This window comes from Portunus trituberculatus, chromosome 31 (genome assembly GCF_017591435.1).
Source record: "Portunus trituberculatus isolate SZX2019 chromosome 31, ASM1759143v1, whole genome shotgun sequence".
In the NCBI taxonomy this organism is placed as follows: domain Eukaryota; kingdom Metazoa; phylum Arthropoda; class Malacostraca; order Decapoda; family Portunidae; genus Portunus; species Portunus trituberculatus.
In genome coordinates, this window is record NC_059285.1 from 19,353,804 (window position 1) to 19,369,973 (window position 16,170).

At 38.6% G+C, this 16,170-nt stretch overlaps 1 protein-coding gene across 15 annotated transcripts in view; it reads right to left on the minus strand.

Moving 5' to 3' along the window:
• The window catches only part of LOC123511272 (transmembrane protein 245-like), a 57,149-nt gene extending 41,684 nt beyond the window's left edge, over positions 1 to 15,465 (minus strand). For 13 of the 15 annotated variants that reach the window (XR_006676732.1, XR_006676731.1, XR_006676730.1 and 10 more), the window contains exons 1-10: positions 15,412 to 15,465; positions 14,330 to 14,534; positions 13,371 to 13,555; positions 12,819 to 12,993; positions 10,697 to 10,817; positions 5,442 to 5,549; positions 5,140 to 5,255; positions 4,723 to 4,908; positions 4,280 to 4,405; positions 4,005 to 4,104 (exon numbers count right to left, since the gene is read on the minus strand). Coding sequence is in view for 6 of the 15 variants with exons in the window: in XM_045267019.1 (XP_045122954.1) it covers positions 4,005 to 4,104; positions 4,280 to 4,405; positions 4,723 to 4,908; positions 5,140 to 5,255; positions 5,442 to 5,549; positions 10,697 to 10,817; positions 12,819 to 12,993; positions 13,371 to 13,555; positions 14,330 to 14,497 (1,285 nt within the window). In the remaining 9 variants the exon portion in view is untranslated. Of the gene's footprint in view, positions 1 to 4,004; positions 4,105 to 4,279; positions 4,406 to 4,722; positions 4,909 to 5,139; positions 5,256 to 5,441; positions 5,550 to 10,696; positions 10,818 to 12,818; positions 12,994 to 13,370; positions 13,556 to 14,329; positions 14,535 to 15,274 lie in introns of all 15 variants that reach the window. The other 2 variants (XR_006676725.1, XR_006676726.1) reach the window with 2 other exon arrangements.
• Between the last annotated feature and the right edge of the window lie 705 nt (positions 15,466 to 16,170).

Consider the following 16,170-nt stretch of genomic DNA (forward strand, 5'->3'; position numbering starts at 1 on the left):
ATTGCCGTGACACTGCTTCTGAAGCCTCACCTAGGAGTGAATAATATTTTCTAAACATGAGGGGATCTGATGCCTTATCATTCTATCATGCTCCAGCAAGTCACCAATGTATATACAGTCATATGTAAATATTTCATGCCAATCAAATGAAAACCAACAGAACCATGCCAGAGTCTACCGGTGTCAAAGTTGAACCAGCTCCCCAAGCCAATACCAGGTAGCTATGTACTGGTTTAGTATACAACTAAGAAGAGTTATAAGACATTGAAACATTATGTTGCAGTCACTGAGTCAGTGTCAGAAGAGGGAATGTTTAACTTTTACTTTTTGTTTCAATAAAAATTTAACAAGTAATGTGTCTCACTTTTCTGGTAATGTGTATGACAGTCACATTTCCATTCGTAGCACAATAATTATTAGGAATAACCAAATCTTATGGCTATAGCAGATTACTTATATATTCATCTATTACTGATATGAAGCATCCCTTAATTGATTCAGTTACATCACAGAAATTATGAAGGCAAAGTTGGAGATAAGGTAGCATTGCAGTAATGTTCCTCACTTAACTTTTGAAAATATATATGTAAAATCTAAATCAAAACAAATAAACTGAATATGGCATGAGATAGACAAAAGTATTGGTAACATAGCATACAATAGCCATTCATATATCTTGCACACTTTTAGTAATATAACTCAGTAGTTTAATAAGTTGTCTTCAAATGTAACATTTCTCGAGATGGAATGACCCAGCAGGCAGGGTATAGGGTGTGTAGGAAAGATTAGTTAAAAGATTTATCAGAAGTTATTTTTTTTAGTTGTTCAACACAGGTCTTCGAAGGTAGTAACGGACAAGTATCATGGCATAGGGTAAGGATGAAAGGTTAGTTAGATTTCTTAATATTAAATTTTTTTGGCTGCTTAACATGTTTTTTTAGAATGCAGTAAGTGATGAGATAATTACAAAGAACACTCATAAGAGCCAACTAACAAGGATGAACACAACAAATATCAAATCTAAGTTCACTTTTTTTGCTAAGGATCTCATTGACTCATTGATTGTTCCATCAACTATTTTCCAATTTTAATTAAATTAACACGTCAACTGAGTTTGGCAACTCGGCACACTCACCCGCACCGCGTAACCTTCATTACCCGACCACTCCAGTGTCCGTTGGACTTTTGCAGAGAGAAGAGGTATGTATCATTGTGAGAGCGTGGGCTGTAGTATAGAGCATTAAAATCCATGGTACAAATTGTGGACCAGTAATTTTTTTTCCCTTCTATCGCATACTGGTACACCAGTGTGTCAGGCATGGGCTATAGCATATGATGATCTATTCATGTTCTGCTATTTGATATAGCTTTATGATGGATACTTGAATTAGTATTGATACAATAACTTAAAATTTTGATAAACTATGCAAAGGAAAACCGATAATAATGTCTTTTTTTTTCTCAGCAGAAATTAACCCGGCTATCTTTTACGGAGGACAATCACATACTTCATCTGATGATTCAGATTTTTTTTGTCAGTAATTCAGATGATCAAGATGATCTCTCCAAAGAAAGTGATTCTGAAATGGATGAAGAGCAGGATGAACAAGTTCAAGCACCAAATGGAAATCATTCAAACTCAGGAAGAAATGAAAACAACAGCACACAATCTGAGTGGTTGCCTGTATCTTCAAAACAAGGCATGCATGCCTTTACTGGCAAGGAAGAAAAGAGTGTCACTATCAGTAACGCAGATGATGAAACTGAGGCGCTGCCTATTGATGATGACATCATTGATACGATTGTTCAAGAAACCAATAGGTATGCACAACAAGAAATTGATGCTGCAACAGTAACACGTAGGTCATGACTGGTGTCATGGAAACTTATCAACAGACAAGAGATAAAATTTCTTTTGGCATTGTGATTTACATGGGATTAGTTGTAAAGCCTGAAATTCAACTCTACTGGTGTAAAAGTATGTTATATGATGATTCCTTTGTACCAAAGCTAATGTCAAGGGAAAGATTTGAGCCTCTCTACAGATTTTTTGCATTTTGTAGACAACACATGTCATCCAATTTCTCAAGATAAATTGTACAAGGTCAGATCACTGATTGAGCTGCTTGTTAACAATTTCAAAACTGTGTACAAACCTGGCTCCAAACTTGTTGATGAGAGCATGGTGCCATTTAGAGGGAGATTAGGCATCAAACAGTACATTCCAGGGAAAGCTAACAAATATAGAATGAAAGTGTACAAAGTTTGCACACCTGAGGGATATACATGGAATCTAGAGGTTCATGTAAGGATGAGTGATAAGATTGCTGACCTAAATGCAACTGAATCACATGTGGTAAAATTATGTAATGAAATGTTAGGTATAGGATGCACTATCTACACTGATAATTATTACACCTCAGTCACCCTGGCAGAGTACTTGTTGGGCAAGAAGACTTACATTTGTGGAACTGTTGGAGTAGGTATGAAATATTTGTGCCAAGAAGTAGTAAAAGCAAAGTTGAAGGTGGGAGAAATGAAAGAAGCAGAAAACAGACAAGGTGTGAAGTGATACAAGTGGAAAGATAACACACTATCAACAGTACCTGAGCAAGGTAATAACTTAGTTCCAAGTGGTAAGAAAAACAGTAAAGGAGAAGAGATTGTAAAACCTGAAAGTGTCATTGAGTACAATAAAGCAAAAAAAGGTGATGATGTTACTGATCAACTCAATTCCTACTACTCGCCACTCCGAAAATCAAGGAAGTGGTACAAGAAGCTGGCTCTGGAAATGATTGCTGGGATATCAGTGACAAATGGGCAGCCGTGGCACAGTGGAACCATGTGTGCTTTGGGGTCCAAGGGGTCTCCAAGTACACGGGTTCGAATCTTGTCCACGGTCCGAGTGTAGGTTGGGCTTTCTCACTCAGGGCAACGGTTTCCTAGCGGGTGGGTTTTCAGATAGGAGATACCACAAAACATATCCCTTTTAGCCCATAAATTCCCGTGAAAAGTCCACATGGTATAAAAAAAAAAAAAAAAAAAAAAAAAAAAAAAAACTCAAATTCTATACAATAAATACTGCTCAGCAAAACAAGTATGCCTAAAAACCTTCACAGAATCAGCAATCCTCTCTCTTACTAAAAACATCCCTGAGGAAATTACAAAACCAGGGAATAGGACCTCTGATATATTGGGTGCAAGAAAAGAGCATACCTTACAGGAAGCAGATGGACCAAAGAAAAACACAAGGAAGCGATGCAGAGGATGCTATGAAAAATCTTACTGTCTGAGGGATACAAGGTGGCCACAAACAAACCTAAGAGAGTATCCACCTATTGCAACGAATGTGAGGGTCAACCACACCTTTGCATTTCAGTTTCAACGAAAAACATGACTCGTGTAATTAGTGATCAACATTATGATGATCTAATATTCCATTATTTATTATATTGTTTGTATTTTTGAAGTAATATGTCACCAAACATTACTTGTATTTCAGAAGCCTATATTTTTCTTTCAACAAATAAAATTAAAATTATTGTCTTATCATTTTTATCTTATTTTCCAGAACCTTAGCAATGCAACTGCAGTCATAATAAATACAAATTTATACACAAATTGTTTACATACTCATGATTGTAATAGTTTGTAGAAAGTGATATTCAGGCCTCAGATGTACCAATACACAACAAGTGAAACATCTGCTTGGTACACGGGTGGCCAGATACACAGTTAATGTGTTAGGCTAACTTTTGTTTTCATAAAATTTATAGATCTTATGGAATCTTATACAGTCAGTCAGTCAGGTGACCAATCGCTTTCTATTACTCTGTCTCTTTCTGTAGCAAGGCAGTCCTACCACAGGAGTGACTTTGTTGGTCTCCCTCACAGTAGCAAATTTACAAGTCTTTTCTACAGCATTGAGTCAGTCTGTCCTCCTCATAACACTAAGTCAGTTGCCCTACAGCAGTGAGTCAGTCAATCCATCCTGTCACACTCACCAAGCTTCTTGATGCCATAGTAAATCATGGCAGTGGGCAGCAGCGGCAGCAGGTAGTTGTGTCTCCACAGCTCTACTAAGATGCACCCAACAAACACACCCTGGGGAAGACAGATACTCTCATCACACTGCTTCACTACTAGAACACACACACACACACACATACTTCTACCAGACACACCTATAAAGAAGAGGATTGAGCACATAAACTGCACTACATCCACTCTAATAACTTGCATCCCAACACATTCCAGGCAGTATAACAATCCTGCTCACTTTAAGGTATATGTTGCTGCCATTCTCCTCCACTTGGCTCTGGGTCTGGGGCATGGTGTGGACCCCAGCACTCAGCAGCACCTTGGGCCGGGGTGTGTCTGTGCTTGGGGTTGGGCCACTGATATCCTGTGGTATCACAACATATTATGCAATCATATGATGACAATGACCAAATCACTAACATGGGACATGATCAATATCAGTATTGTGCTTTGCTTTCTTGTGGTTTTACTGTTCCAGCTTAGTGTATATTTTAGCTTGTCTACTTGGGAACTGGCTGAACATTACTTTGTCAACTACCTCTTCACATTAAAGCTGTTTCAATCCACACTTCAAAGACAACAAGACAAAGATATGGGCATGGAAGAAAGAAGGAAGACTAAAAGCTAACTAACAACAAAGCTAAAGCTGACTAACAATAATACATCAACTGTAGTCTATACCTTTCCTTTTTCCTGGATCTCCTCTACTTCTTTTTTGGATTCAGGGATTCCTGCAGGGGACTTGGGGCTAGCAGGGATGGCATCAGGAGGGGTGGAGGTGTTAGAGCGTCCCTCTCCTCCCTCCTCTTCCTCTGCCACAGGAGACAAGGTGTGGGATTGGCTCTCATCCTCATCCTCATCCTCATCCTGTATGAAGAAGTAAAAATTTGCTGACTTCTTCACTGACAACAAAACCAAGAGAGCAGGGCAGCCAGGTATGACATGAACTGACCCCAAACCGGCAGGTGAATTGTGATTTGGAGATGAATTACGTTCCTAATATAAAAGAGAAATCAAAATAACATGAATTGTAAATTGAGTGCATTTGTATAATTGTATAATAAAAATTATAACATTTTGCAGTCTTCCTTTGCTCACCACTATTCTGACAGCAGGTGTGCCCTCAAGCTCCTGCTGCTTCTGCTGTTGATCTTTCTCCACATCACCACGACACACTGCCAACATGGCCTCCACTAAGGACACATCCTCCTCCTCTGTGAGTGGAATATAAGCATGTGGTAACTTTATACTAACAGACTCACAAGGAAAAGATAAAAGAAACAAGAAAGAAACATACTAAAATTTACTAATAAACTCAGAGAAGCAAAGGAAAGGAAAGAGGAAGTAAAGCTATAAATGTTCATTTCTCTCTTTCTCTCAAAGGTAAAACAGACACTTACTCTGGTCCCTGAGGTGTGCCTGGACGTCCAGCACCTCAGTACACAGGCCAGCAAGCAGCAGTGCACACATCACCAGGAACAGCACCACACTGCCTGTTGGCCACATCCCTGTAGGAGTACACACAACACAGGTACACTACATGTGCAGAGACACAATGCTCCACACTTGCTTTCAGCAAGTTAATAATCAACTTCACTGTAATCATAGGTAAGGACATAAGGATTCTTGCTAAAAACATGTATTACAGGTTCAACCTCCTTAATCCGGTATTCTTTCATGTGGCAACACCTGTAATCCGGCAAAATTTTTGTTTGCCGGAATTTTTTAATTGGCCAAAGTAATTTGCGGGACCGCTGCTAGGACGCGGCAGCGCTGTACTGTGTTTTGGAGCCCAGGCATTCTGGGTCAAATTTGGATCAGTACCACACTGCCGCTCATTGCAAGCACCACCCCCCAGGTACATACACATTTTATTCTGTAATATTTGCCCCTAAACATGGCTTCCAAGCGACCAGGAAGTGATAGTGTTGTGTGTGAACCAAAGAAAAAGTGCAAACATATGACAATATCAGTGCAACAGAAAGTGGACCTATTGAGGAAGCTAGATAAAGGTGTTTTAGTGCAGACCCTATGCCAACAGTACAACATTGGCTCATCAACCAGCTATGATATAAAAAAGCAGAAGAATCAGCTTCTCAAGTTTTACAGTGAGTGTGAGAGCAAGAAGAACATAGAGGTTCATAGAACACTTAAGGAGGGTAAAAGCAGTGATTTAGACAGTGCTCTCATACAGTGGTTTAAGCTTCGGCACGCTTTTAACGTCCTCATGTCTGGCGAGATGATAATGGCGCAGGCAAAAATTTTCCATGCTGAACTTAATTTACGTGTTTTTCTATATACTTCTGCATGTATATTTTTCATGTACAACTATCATATATCAAAACAATGTTACAGCTACACTTGTATAATGCAGTGTAATTAGAGGGTGTTTTGGGGACTACCTATAGTTCGGAATTTTCAATGGTCCGGCAAGTCTAAGGTCCAGTGGATGCCGGATTTGGGAGGTTCAACCTGTATTGGGAAAACTCTAACTTGTTTTAAGAAATGCAAGAAAAAAAAAGAGAAGCTGTGAACTATTTTGACATGATAGAAGTGTTAATCCTCAGGCAGAAAGAACTCCACCCTACACACACACATACACAAGAGGTCACTCCAAGAAGATAATGAAGTCAATGTTTGAGGAACATTAAAGATTTAATTTTCAAATACAGTATATAGAATGGTGGATATCTGGAATGGCTTGAGTAAAGAGATCGTAACAGCAGAAAATATGCATACATTTAAGGAAAAGCTGGATAAAAGTAGTTCTGAAAACAGGTCACTATGAGCCCTGCTTAAACCCTGTAATATAAAATTAGATAAATACAACTGGGTAAATACACACACACACACACACACACACACACACACACACACACACGGCCCGGTAGCTCAGTGGTTAGAGCGCTGGCTTCACAAGCCAGAGGATCGGGGTTCGATTCCCCGGCCGGGTGGAGATATTTGGGTGTGTCTCCTCACGTAGCCCTGTTCACCTAGCAGTGACTAGGTACGGGATGTAAATCGAGGAGTTGTGACCTTGTTGTCCCGGTGTGTGGTGTGTGCCTGGTCTCAGGCCTATCCGAAGATCGGAAATAATGAGCTCTGAGCTCGTTCCGTAGGGTAACGTCTGGCTGTCTCGTCAGAGACTGCAGCAGATCAAACAGTGAAACACACATACACAAGAAGGAAAAACGAGACCAATTAAAATACTACTAAAATCACAAGCAGCAACAGAAGAAATATTATATAGAACAACAAAACTTAGAGAAACAGAAGGCTGCAAGGATATCTATATAAAGAAAAATAGAAATGAGGAAGAAAGGAAGAGATACAATGAACTGGCAGCAGCAGTAAGGGAAAAAAATAATGAAAGGTCAGAAGAGGAAAAAAAGACTTTTTGGAGAATTCTAGGAGACAGGATAAGGAAATGGTATATAAACGAGAAGGAAGAGAAAAAAGTGGAACAAGTTTAACTAAAAATGATAAAGGCAAAAGACTAAAAATGATGTATACGAACATAGACGGGTTTTATCAAGTAAATTAGAATTAAGAGATTACATAAAGAAAGAAAATCCAGATATTGTATGCCTGGCTGAAACAAAACTAAATGAGGCAATCAAAATAGACTTGGATAATAGGTATAATGTATGGAGAAGAGACAGAGTGGGTAAAGGAGGAGGAGGAGTCATGATAATGTTAAGGAAGGAGATAGTGATAAACCAAGTGGAATGTGGGAAGGAAAAGCAGAAGTATTGTATGTTAAGATGCATATTAATAAAAAGAGTTAACAATCATTGTAACATATGTGCCACCAAAACAAATTCATGGACCAATCAAGAATATAAAGACATGATAGATGACACAATAAGGAGTCTAACGAGAATCGTTAAAGAAAGGAGAAAAGTGATATTAGTAGGAGATTTCAACTGTAAAGAAGTGGACTGGGAAAATTATGAAAGTGGTATGGGGGAAGAAGCCTGGGGAGAAAGATTCTGAACCTAATGATAGACAATATGATGGACCAGAGAGTAAAGGAATGCACAAGATTCAGAGGAAACGACGAGCCAGCGAGATTGGACCTAGTTTTTACAAGGGTATACAAATGAATGATGATATAAGATATAAGTGCCCATTGGGAAAGAGTGACCATGTAATATTAGAAATAGATATAGAAGAGGAAAGGAAGATAGAGACGATTCATACAAAGGAGACCGATTAAATTACAGAAAGGCTGATATTGAGAATCTCAAGAACTATTTTAAAACGTAAACTGGGAGGAGATGGAAAACTCAGAGATGATGCAAGAGAATATAACTTATTTTTGGAAATATACAAAACAGGAGTCAGGAATATGTCCCAAAATATAGACCTAAAGAAGAAGGAAAGAAAGATTGGTTTAATGCAAGGTGTGCTAGGGCAAAGGAGAAAAGAGATGGAGCATGGAAAAGGTGGAGGAGAAATAGAAATCCAGCAAATAAGGAAAACTTCAAGGCAGCGAGAAATGAATATGTTAAGGTGAGGAAGGAAGAGGAAAAGAACTTTGAAAAGGACATTGTCGAAAAATGTAAGGAGCAACCAAAATTGTTCTATAGATTCATAAATGGAAAAATTAGGCAAAAGAAACAATAGAAAGGTTAAAAGGAGAGAACGGGATGGTGGAAGACCCAAAAGTATGGCAGAACTATTAAATAATAAATTCCAGGAGGTCTTTACTAAGGAATCCAAATTTGAGAGGCCACAGGGTAATAGAGAGACAATCTATATGAAAGAGATTAAAGTAACCAAGCTTGAAATAAAAGAGTTAATGAAGGAACTGGATGAAGAGAAGGCAATGGGACCAGATGAAGTCTCAGGCAGAATACTGAAAGAATGTAGGGAAGAACTAGCAAGTCCTATATACAACATCATAAAATGCTCAATAGAAAATGGAACAGTACCAGTAGAATGGAAAAGAGCTGAGGTGGTTCCCATATATAAGAGCGGAAGGAAGGAAGAACCTTTAAATTACAGACCGGTATCACTAACTAGTGTAATATGCAAGATGTGTGAAAGAATAATAAAGAAACAATGGATCGAGTTCCTTGAAGACAACAAATTAATATCAAATAGCCAATTTGGTTTTAGAAAAGACGGTCTTGTGTAACTAATTTATTGAGTTTCTATTCTAGAATAGTTGATAGAGTACAAGAGAGAGAGGATGGGTTGACTGTATTTATTTGGATTTAAAAAAGGCGTTTGACAAAGTGCCACATGCAAGATTACTATGGAAGTTAGAGGAGAAGGGTGGCTTAAAAGGAAGCACATTGAGATGGATAGAAAATTATTTGAGGGGGAGAGAAATAAGGACGGTAGTTAAAGATATGAAGTCCAAGTGGAGAGCAGTAGAAAGCGGAGTGCCACAGGGGTCAGTATTGGCACCAATACTTTTCCTCATTTATATTAACGACATGCCAGAAGGAGTGAACAGCTACATAAATCTGTTTGCAGATGATACGAAACTGTGCAGAGTTATAAAGCAAAAGAGGATTGTGAAATACTGCAAGAAGACCTAAATAAGATCTGGGAATGGAGTAAAAGTGGGAAATGGAATTCAATGTGAACAAAAGCCATGTCATGGAAATGGGAAAGAGTGAAAGACGACCTGTGGGAATCTATAAGATGGGAGATGGAGTAGAACTGGAGAAAGTAAAAAAGGAAAAGGACTTAGGAGTGACGATGGAAGAAAACAATCAACCAGTAAGCCATATTGATAGAATTTTTAGAGAAACATATAATTTGCTAAGGAATATTGGAGTAGCATTTCACTACATGGACAAAGAAATGATGAAGAAATTGATAAGTACTATAATAAGACCCAGATTGGAATATGCAGGAGTAGTGTGGACCCCTCATAAAAGAAACACATAAGGAAATTGGAGAGACTACAAAAAATGGCTACAAGAATGGTTCCAGAATTTGAAGGGATGACATATGAGGAGAGACTAAAGGCTATGGATCTACCAACCCTGGAACAAAGAAGGAGAGAGGAGACCTGATACAAGTTTATAAATTGATCAACGGAATGGACCAAGTGGATAATGAGAAACTGATCCTGAGAGAAGAATATGACATCAAGCACAAGATCGCATAGTAAAAAGCTGAGAAAAGGAAGATGTCTGAGAGATATTAAAAATATAGTTTCCCGCAAAGATGTGTTGAGACGTGGAACAATTTAAATGAAGAAGTAGTGTCTGCAACGAGTGTGCATACTTTTAAAGTAAGATTGGATAAGTGTAGATATGGAGACGGGGCCACATGAGCATAAAGCCCAGGCCCTATAAAACTACAACTAGGTAAATACACACACACACACACACACACACACACACACACACACACACACACACACACACACACACACACACACACACACACACTCAGTTTTGAATTTTCATCATTCAGACTCTTACCAGGAGAGAGTTTTCAGTCAAAGTGAGGACCTGTGCAAAGTCAGGTATCCAGCACAACTACAAACAATTGAACAAACATTCCAGAAAACAATCAAATCGTAATCTTTAATTAGACCCCTAAACAATACAAAATATCTCTTATCACACACAAAATAAACACTCGCAAATAGACTTTACTTGGCCTGAATTCTCCTTGCTAAACTGACCTGCCAAGCCTGCTGCTGCTACCAGCCACACAGGCACACTGAAGCGACCCAGGACATGAGATGACTTGTCCGTCCAGAAGAAGACCACAGCCACCAGGTAACCAGTGACCAATGTGAGGGACTGGGGGAGGAGGAGAGGAAATCTATACACTATCTCTACACCATGCTGATACTCTATTTTTCAACTTTCTTTAGGGAGAGGCATCTCAATAAGTCTTTTTCATTCTCTTTTTTTGTTAACCTTGGCTGGAGTCTCTCTCATATAACAAAAATAAGAAGAAAGAGTGAGTAATCAATAGAGATGTACCAATGCATCGGTATCGGAATTGGCGGTATCGGCCCATTTTTTGGGTATCGGTATCGGTATCGGCTTATTTTACGCCGATACTTCCGATACCTAAAAGGAATTTACTACTTAGTGATATACGTATTTGATATAAGATATTGATGATACCAAATTAATATAATACGGCGTATTAAGTTTCCGTGGTGATTACTGTATGTCATAGAATACTGTTTTCTGTGGTAATAAGCCACAACCTATAAATTGGACGTGTATGAAACACTTATAGGCTGAACTCTGGCATCCTGTCACACGGTCGGTCATGAGTCACCACGCATTCTCACTGTCTCTCAGTCAGACGCTGCTCTTCCACCCACACAAAGTTCACACAGGTGAAAAGCTTATGTTTTTGAACTATAATCTAAGAATGTCAAACTTCGGATATTGAGAATCCAACGAAATGATTTGGTATATATATATATATATATATATATATATATATATATATATATATATATATATATATATATATATATATATATACATATATATATATATATCTATCTATCTATCTATCTATATATATATATATATATATATATATATATATATATATATATATATATATATATATATATATATATATATATAGTTAGGCATTTTGCATTATTGTAAAAACAGCATATTCTTATTTGATTTATAATTAACAGTGCTAGTGCTAGCCTTTTCCAAGATATCATACTGGAATAGGTGGAAGCTCGAATTATATATGTATATTAATTTTAATGCAAGTTTAATTTTTGAGTTACTTGTGTTAACCTAAGGATGTAAAAATTCCAAAACTAAGAAAGTAACGATTCTGTTTTGTAATCATGTGCATTGTGTATAATTTGTTGCATATTAATTATTTAAGATCATAGCAATACACTAGAAATTTAGAATAAACTAAACTTTTTTTCTATTTAATTGAAAAGATTAGGTGAAAGCTCATTTTTCTGAATTGGTCTACTAATGTCTAATGAATTAATATCAAAGTATGTCAGATTTAATTAAAGAGAAACATACACAACAAAATGAGTTTCTTTTGCTAATATTTTGTGTCTGTTTTACAATTTTAATAATTTCAAAAATATTTTTGATAGCCAAAATATCGTCAATAAAATTAATAATGAAAATGCACAAGACCAAATGGTCGCTAAAGGAGTAAGAAGTAAGAATTTAAAATAACTGACAAGAGTCAGAAGACTGAGAAGATATTCATTCCAATTACTGAGTAATTTACCTTTGGAAATGGCTTCAAAAAGCTTCTAGAATTGGTTTTATTTCACAAATGTTCTCAGAAGGACTTACAGCATCCCCCAAAACAAAGCCTCCCATCTGATAACGCTCGCCATCCATCAACTCATCTTGGTGTCCAGTGCAGTATAATATCACTATAAGTAGTAGTACCGGTATTGGTGGTATCGGTATCAGTAGTAGTATCGGTATCGGCCCAATTAGGTGGTATCGATATCGAATCGGCCAAAATTTTGGTATCGGTACATCTCTAGTAATCAACAAAAGGATTATATACATGACATACAAACATATACACACTGAAAAGCATTCTGTCATATCCATACATACCAAAATAATTTTTCATTAGTGATAGAAATATGTGCATCTAAAATCAACTGAAAGATGAGATAAAAGAAGGGAATGGTAACAAAGATAAAGAGTATACATCAACACAAGTAAACAATGAGCAGACACAGACTAGATTCCTTAAGTGTAGCTCAAGCCTAGAGAAAAAATAAATAAGCATACATACACACAACACAAAGAGAGGATGACACCCACTATGTATCCATTGGTGGTGATGACGGTGACAACAGTGGTGGTGATAGCAATCAGACAGGACAGTATGCTGTAGGCCAGGCTGGAGAGGACGGTTGGGGTATGATGGATCACAATATACAGTAGCGGCAGGATGACAGTCACCGTCACCACGCTCTTAACGTGGGCCACCACAAACCTGGAACAACCATTGACTCACTCATTGGCTGATTAAATAACAAAATGAAAGGCTGGCTGAATGATTGACTGGGTAAATCATTAAATGAGTGAAATACTAAATTACAACTGATGTAAAGAGTGATTGGGTAAATGATTATATGAAAGACCAAATGACACTCTGGATAAATAATTAGATGAATAACACACAATGAATGATTAGATATATAATCAACTCGTGTGTTGCATCAATTTAAAGAATGCACTATCTCACTGACTGACATACATCTAGTAATTTTCTATAATAATTTGACTGATTAAGTACATTAAGTGATGTGATTGATTAATTGTGAGACAAACCACTTAATAACCACACCACCACCACCACCACATCCTCACCTGCCCACTATCTCCGACACAGTGTCCACCAGTCGGAGGGGAAGGAAGGCAACTGCCACAGACACCAAGCCATGGGAAGTCTGGACCTCTGCAAGCCAATCACGCGTCCACTTGGTGACGGTGTGCTTGGCAGGGTGAAGCAGCGACCCACACAGCACCGCCCACAGCAATGGCTGAACAAAGGGCTGCAAAAGGCAAGGTAGGTCAAAGGTCATGGTGCCAGACACTGGAATGCCTTACTTCTATATTATGAACTTGTGTGTTTCTGTACTTGCTTTCACACATTCTTTTATTGGTCAATATAGTTTTGATATTTCCTTATATTCTACAATTCCATAAACCATACATACATACATACATTCATATTCACAAGCATTTCCTGACATATTAACCTCTAGACCTACAGAGAGACATGATACTTAGTGAAAAGAAACAAATATTACATAAAACTTTTTAAAGCAGTTCACTGTCCTGCCAAGTCATGCACAACCACTAAGAAGCTTCTTGTCACCATAACTGGTAAAGTAAATCAATTAAGTTTCAAGACCATACCAATAAACTTGCATGACAATAGCTGTAGGTACCAGAGGGAGGCGGTGGCATAGTGGTGAGCGTGGGATCAGGCAGAACGTCCACACGTAGGTTCGAATCCCACCACATACCACTTAGAAGCTATGCCATTAGTCAAGTGATTTAAAGTTACCTACATGGTTACACCAAAGATACCTTTGGGTGGTGATATGGGCCCTAATATGGGTACTACTATAAACAAAATTGCCTATGCCACTAATGGTCAGAAGCTTAACAGCACTTCCCACATATACTCTTCAAGTATGCCTACAGGCACTATAGGCCATAACATGATGAAAAAAAAAAAAAAATCCGCAATGAGAAATTACCTCAACTTGTGCTTTTAGCTGTGAGTCAAACACTGCTCTGTAGTCACCCACCAGCCTTACCTGGAAGATCATGTACACAGACCAGGCAGCAGCTGCCACACAGCCCACAAACACGATGGCGGCCACATTATAGAAGGCGTTGCGCAGGGCCTGGTCATAACCCTGTGGCACAAACTGTCTCCACACATGTTCCAGCGGGGACCTGGCACTCTCCCCGTACAGCGACATCCTGGTGCTGCCTCCTTCACTGGCTCATTCTAGGCTTCTGATGGTGGTGATGATAAATAAATTCATTTTAAGGTACTATAAAACGTTCATCTCTTACACAATGGATTTAGAACATTTATGGTAATAATCATAAAATTAGTTTAAGTAAAAAAAAAAAATTAAATGAACAAGGTGTGTCAGACACTACAAAAATGCAAGCTCCACATGACCCCCATCACCATCTCTTTGAATAACTAGATAAAATAGCCAACAGTATTTTGGCTTCTGTGTTGGGATCCCTGAACCACAAGAGCCCCGAATCTCTGAGGTCTAAATCTGGCTTTGCCTATATATCATTACAGCCAGGAATTTGCAGCGTGACAGGGCGGGTGGGGGAAGGGGATCAGTGGGATCAAGACCAGGAAGGGGGAAGGTGATACGGAAAAAAAGGCACAATGTGATGGGAAGGACAAAGAGGACAAGGGACGGGAGGGACGATGGACGGGAACGACAAGAAACAGAGAAGGGAGGAGAAATGGAGGGCGGGAGGGAAATTGAACACACCTGCCCTGCCTTACGGAACATGACAGGTGTGCGGAGGGGTAAACACACCTCACTGCCACATTACCAAGACGAGTGGCAACTTGCACAAACCCCATCATTTTTTACAGTAAACCCATGCACATATCGGGGCATGACACACAGGAACACCAATCAACCCGTACCAACAAAACCCATTAACCTGAGGGAGTGGCAGAACTGTAACGTCAGAGGAGCACACAACCTTTCGTATCTTACCTCATTTCCACCTCATCTCACCTCGTCATGTGTGATATGTCCGCCCTACACACGTCTCACATCCTCTGGTAAGTGTACACAACTAAAACACTTCCCTGCACCCCTGGATAATGCGACAAATTGCCAGACAGACTCACTTGGCAGCGTCCCAGATTGTGTTCCCAGCCATAGTAAATCTCGTCTTTCCCCCCGATCCCCAGATTACGTCATCGCTCCCCGCCATCAATGAAGCCAAGGAGGAACACACTTCTATTTCTTCTATTATTAATATTGTTACTAGGGTAACTGTTCACATTGATAGATTAGTATTGTATGGGAAAATTTAAAAGGTGTGTTTTAATTTTCAGATCGTGTTAACTTGAGAGAGCGAGGGAGGGAGAGGAAGGAATTAAGAGAAGGCCGGGAGAGTGAAAACACATACACACACACACACACCTTACATGGTTACACCAAAGATGCCTTTGGGTGGTGATATGGGCCCTAATATGGGTACCACTATAAACAAAATTGCCTGCGCCACTAATGGGCAGAAGCTTAACAGCACTTCCCACATATACTCTTCAAGTATTGGTAATCATTAATATTATGGGAAGAAGTGATCATATGACATTAGAGCTGGAAATAAAGAGGAGGATGGGATAAGATACAGAGATGACTAAAAAAAAGAGAGATTAAATTACGCAAGAGCAGATTTTGAAAAACTAAGGAAACTTTTGATGATATTGAATGGAAGAACATTATATACGGAAGGACAATACAAGAGAAACAAAATATTCATACAGAAATATAATGAAGGAGTAAAGAAATGAGTACCTTTTTATAGAGTTAGCTAAGAAAATATACACGCTTGGTACAATATGCTAAATGCACAGAAGCTAAAAAGGCAAAAGATAAAG